General features: G+C 47.1%; 1 protein-coding gene across 1 annotated transcript in view; it reads left to right on the top strand.

The window, feature by feature from the left end:
- Positions 1–5,575: 5,575 nt before the first annotated feature.
- CHC_T00006470001 (hypothetical protein) overlaps positions 5,576–5,608 on the top strand; it is a 1,439-nt gene continuing 1,406 nt past the window's right edge. The window contains exon 1 of the mRNA XM_005719061.1: positions 5,576–5,608. This exon is cut by the window's right edge and continues 363 nt beyond it. Within this exon, the coding sequence (XP_005719118.1) occupies positions 5,576–5,608 (33 nt within the window).

The raw sequence follows: 5,608 nt of genomic DNA, 5'->3' as shown, positions 1-5,608 counted from the left end.
CATCACGTCGCGAGATCACCATACAGGTCCTCGCATCTTATCGCTACCATCACATGATAAACTTTACCCCATGTCACTCACACCCTTTTCAAACACTCGCGCGTCGCAATCGACGTCTCACACCCGCGACCGGAAATTCTTTTTCTTGTCCTACACTTCTTCCACAAGACCGATACGTGCAACGGTCTCAAGGGAAGAAGGAAACCAGCGATATACCATACCAGACACGCAGCACATCGCCCACTCCCGCGTTCATCCAAGCGTCGCATCAGCCAAAAAAAAAAAAAAAAAAGCAGTCGCGGGCCCCGGCGCGCGACCGTTGTCCATCTTTTATGAGCCATGCTTGCACGAATGAACCGCATAACAAGGCGTACAACTGTGGCACGGGGACATCCAGATTGTCCTCTGACTCGCCAGACTCGAGAGCCAACGAGAGAATTCATTGGAATCGAGGGGTGAACTTGACAAGGTTATGGCTGCTGTTTTAAAAAAACCAACCGTACAGTGATATTTTCTCTTCCCTTCTGGATGCCCTGTTGCCGTAAACTATTAATCCCTCTTACCTTCGCGCCTTACATAATCTGCTTATTAATGAGCGCATCTCGGCAATATGCCGTAAATTATTATTTCGAAAACCCCCTCCAACTTTCGCAAAAAGTCTCCAGCCCACAACGAAAACCATCGAATGCCACGGTGAGCCCCCTATCATACTGTATCCAATCTTAAAATCCATATCCCCATCTGCCTCCTTGATCATCTCCTCCCTTCATACACAACGTCTGAGAATTTATGCCTTCCGCCGAAACCTGCTACACAATATCTTTTCACGAAAAAAACGTCTTGAACCGCTTGCCATAGACAAGGTAAACGTATTGGGCAATACTTTGCCTCCTGCTTCATTCTATTCCCCACTGAAGAGACATAGGGCTGGTAAATACAGCCTTTATCAAGAAAGAAAAAATGTGTCCTCTACTTTTTTCCTGCACCATCAGTTCGCCAGACAAGAAATTCAAACCTCGTTCAACAAAAGCAGAGCTTGTAACGTTCACTATCCCCTGCTCCGCCTGACTTCATGTCTTGTATGGCATCGTCATGTGCATTTGCCAGCCGTACCTCTCATGAATCCAGCTGAGGAACACGACTTCTCATCGCCCAGAACCAAAAAATCTTCTTCCATAAGCGCGGCCCGCAAAATATCTTTTTCATGCTCTTTGCATTCTCTATCTCAACCCCCATATCAAGCCCTCACCTGTTTTGACTTCATACACCGTCCGGATGCCATTGATAACTGTTTGACCCCACTTGGATTCAGATGTTCCTAATCGCATTGATTCACTCCACTATCCCCGAATATATTGATGCCAAATTTCTATCGCATTTATGCTCGTAGGAAGGTGAAAAGGTCTACACGCAGGTGCCCAAAGCGGTGTGGCTCTTCATAGTACAGACCTTACGGCTCTCTAAACTGATGTTTCCCGTGGAGTGTTGATTCAGTGGGCATTCGTGTGAAGGAGGATTCCTTGGAGCATATACGCCTAGAGCTATGAGCTTCTTGGGACAACAAAAGCAGTTTTCTTTCCTGTTTCATTCCAACTGGCGAAAGCATTGAAAACTCGCGATACAGTCAATGCAATATGATCATACTTTCGATCAACTGAGTATTTTATCGTACTGATAGAGTTACTCCCATTCCTTTTTTTGAACCTCATGCGCCTGAGCGTTTGTGGTGCACAATATGTACAAACACAAGAAGGACGACGAGGATTGGTCTGTGGCTCCCGCCAAAAAAAGGGATGGAACGCTGAAGCGCTAGTGGACAGGCAGACCGATGGAACGCGATGAAGATGAATGTTTTTTTACAGAATCTTGATACACAGTTGAATCTTGCGCAATCAAACCATCAGGTGCACCGCATCCTGTCGCGGTGTCCAAGCGCGGTGCTTGCGCTGGACTAGATATCAGACATAAAAAGTGGAAGAACGCATACGCTGCGCAGATTTAGGACTAGTCAATGCTGGTACCGGCCTGGCGTGAATATCGATTGCGCGCCGTCGTGATCAAAAGTTTCTAGAAAGGGCACGCATTGCTTCTCCATCGCACACGAAACCCCAACTAAGCGATGTACATTTGCTCTTCTACGGTCTGTGGCTGGCGAAGGAGTACTAGAGAGGCATCTGCCTATCGTTCTAAATGGGTTTGATAAAAGACCGTCACAATATTCATTCAAGTAAAACGAGAGAGATTGGCACACGAAACAAGAAACGAGTAATAAAATATGATTGTTTACAATAACCCCTAACAAGAAATTACTGCCCATGAAGGCCTTTGCCTTTCGCGAGCAGAATTGTAATAAGCTCGCAGGCAGCAGCTTAGAGTTTGATCTCCTACATGACTTGTCCTCAAGGGGCAAGCCGCGTGAGCAGCAGTTTAGAGTTTGATCTCCGACATGACATGTCAGCAAGGGAAATGCCCCGTGAGCAGTTCTTAGTGCTCCCTTGCATTGGTAGTTCAAGGTTATGAATACCTTGCTACGATCGAGAACCGGGTGGTGGTATTACGGCAGAAACACCTCCAAGCCGTGTTGAAAGGGCCTCCCCTGCCGCGATTGCTGCATCTTTCCATAAAACGAGGTGTCCTGTGGAGTGGATCACTGCTATTTATCGATATCTCGGCTGCTATCAGGAGGCTGCATCTCAAACCCCTCCTCTCTCCTCGCTGTGGGATTTGCCGCTTTCTAAAGTTAACTATGTTGCAACAGCGGTTCTTCACTTGTCCAGTATGAATCTGTTTTATCGAAGTGTCTGGGATTCGTTTCCAGTGCTCTCCTTTACACAAACATTGACGACGTGCCTGCATAGATACATACTTGTACTGTGCTCTGGCCAAGCCGTGGGCTATTCTCTGCGATGCTGGAATTTGGGCGAGAGATTATGGACTGCCCTTTTGCGGTAGTACCTCACTCCTCCCGAAATATTGAAAAAATAGACATCTGCGTACAGACAAATGGAAGAACCCTGGAGCGTGGGAGGCTCGACTGGAGCTTCAAAGCGATTCCTTCAAGGGCAGTCTTCTTCCAACAAGGCGGGGGTTCTGTGGCAAATTCTCTGCGATGTCAGTGGAGCAGATTCAGTGATCACCGTCAGCTAGCCAATCTCAGGAGGGTCTCCGGCCACGGTTCCAAAGACACCAGGCACCACGATGACAATTCCCCCCTGCGGACGAAGTATATGTCCTGTGCCGCATGCCAAGGGCCGAAGGATATAAAAAGAATGGAGCGAAGGTGTAATGCCACTTTAAGTTTCAAAATCTTTATTCAATCGTACTGTAGCGGGACTGAAACCTGCAGTTGCTATGTTATTCCCATCGCGCGAGATTCAGCTCGATAATCAGAATGCATTCATGCCATGATGTTTTTGAACGGGGTTACCAGATCTAACACAGGCGCACGCGTTCTCTTTGATATTATTGTTTGATTAGCGGATGGCGTTGACATGCAAGCTGAAGCTAAAATGGTTCTGTACTGATTTGATTTTCTGAGACTTTGCTGGGGCCATTTTGCCACTCCATTTTGCTTGTTGCCACTGTGTACATTATTGATCGATTGCAATTCAAGTTGCAATAAGACTTCACTGTTGCCTTCGACACCTTCTCTTTATCGCGGTTCACTCCGTCTGTCTAGAGAACAGTGCGGTCCCGCGCCCACCTTTTACGAAGGCAGTACAGTTGCACATACTGAAAATCAAAAACTGCGTTTCTCGGGCCAGTGGCAATGTTGCAAACGCGCTGCAGCGTTGGTGTTCTTACCGGTGTACAGGCAATGTATGGTACGCCACGCTTTCTTGTCTGTGGGATACGTGGATCCATATTTGCGAGATCGCGTCGGGTGCATGTTACCCACAAAATATTTGGTGAGATACGATTTGTTTGTGACCATAACCGCCCGTACACGCACAGCTTCAGCGCAGTGAAATACAGAAGTTGTTGTCCAGGATAGGAAGCTTTGGCAAATGTAAACTGGCTTGTCTACAAATTTGAGACGACATGCGGTATTAATATGTAACGGATGGGTGTTGTATTGAATAAAAGTGACGACAGGAGGGGGGCTTAGCGGAGTTTTAGAACTGCGAGTTCCTATTTTCCGAAATTATAGTGCGCTCAGTTTTCGTGGACTTGGTCTGCACGTGATCATTAGTTGTTCGCCCGTGAATTGGGAATGAATAAATATATTCAGATCAGTGCCACGGACAGCAGAAAAAAGGATTACATTTTTTATTGATGCTGTATGTGGAAATTGTATTAATGCTTTCCGAAATAATGCAGCGCAAAACGTGCACAATCAGGAAGGAGTGGACGCTCACAGCGACGGAAATGACTATTCTGACTCAGAACTTTTAGGGTACTTCGAATTGTTCGCGTTCAATCATTCGTCCTCCACAGCTTGATACCGATGAAAAACAGGAATTGCTCTAGACGCATCGCTCTTTAGCTGAGCTGATGCAGTCGATCGATAGACGTTTTACTAGGGAATGAGAAGAAGGCCTTTTATTCGTGGTACCAATTATGGACTTTTCTCAGCCTCGCGAAAAAGAATAACGAAAACTCGAAAAGTGAATCAAAATTCATGAGAAGTGCATCTGGGGAAAATAATTCAGGTATTTCATCAAGGACACTGTAATCAAAAGGGAGTGCGCATCTTCTATTTATGGGCCAAGGAAACACCCACAATTAAAAAGGAGAAAGCATCACAAAGTTCATTTTGATGCATGCATGTGTATCGATTGACTGTCCTGTAATATTATACTGTACTGCTGCCGACGCACAATCGCTCATGCCCTTGTCAAAAGGCGATCCAAGGAGATTGGCTATTTCTGGTACAGTATCTAATGGCTGAACATTTCTTGTTCAAGGGAATGAACCTTGACTACTGTAGGTACAGTACAATGGCAAGGTCGTAGGGAGACCCATCCTCACGTATAGAGAAATAGTTATGCAGCTAGAGGAAGGGGGGGAGACAAGTCAGCTCCCCGGTACGCGGAAGATGGTAAAGACGAGAGTTGTTCTTCCGCAGTGCATATATTTCGCGAGGAATGTGAGGCCTTTCCGTTGTTGTGAGTGGAAAGAGGTGGGAGGCGGGTAGCAATTCGACTGGTTGAGGGATGCAAGTGTCCAACACGAGATCTCGTAGTGGGAGGGGGGCGGAGATGCGGAGCGGGCGGAAAGGACGTGCTGGATTTATATTTGACGGTAGAAAGCGGTGTGGGATAACGCGGTCCATTTTTTTTTTATACGGCCGAGGGTGAGGGTGAGGAGACATGAGGAATGAGTGGGTGCGGGGCGGGATCTTACATCTCTGTACAGTACAAGGGTAAGATTTGTGGTGCGGCGGGCGAGGGCGAGATACGACAGAGGTTTGAAGACGGTGGAAAAAGTATGTGCGAGGAGGAGCGAGCAGAGTTGACGAGCTGGGGGGGGAGGGGGTTGGGGGAGACGCAGATGGCGGGAAGCGTGCGCTGGGGGGTGTAACAGGAGAGTACAGTAGTGTGTGTTAATTAATTAATGTTGCGGAGAAGGAGGTATGATTGCATTGACACGGCGCGAGTCACAAGAC

Source organism: Chondrus crispus, genomic scaffold, assembly GCF_000350225.1.
Source record: "Chondrus crispus Stackhouse genomic scaffold, scaffold_42, whole genome shotgun sequence".
NCBI classification, from domain to species: domain Eukaryota; phylum Rhodophyta; class Florideophyceae; order Gigartinales; family Gigartinaceae; genus Chondrus; species Chondrus crispus.
Note: the sequence above shows the minus strand (reverse complement) of the source record. Positions and strands in the feature narration are given on the sequence as shown.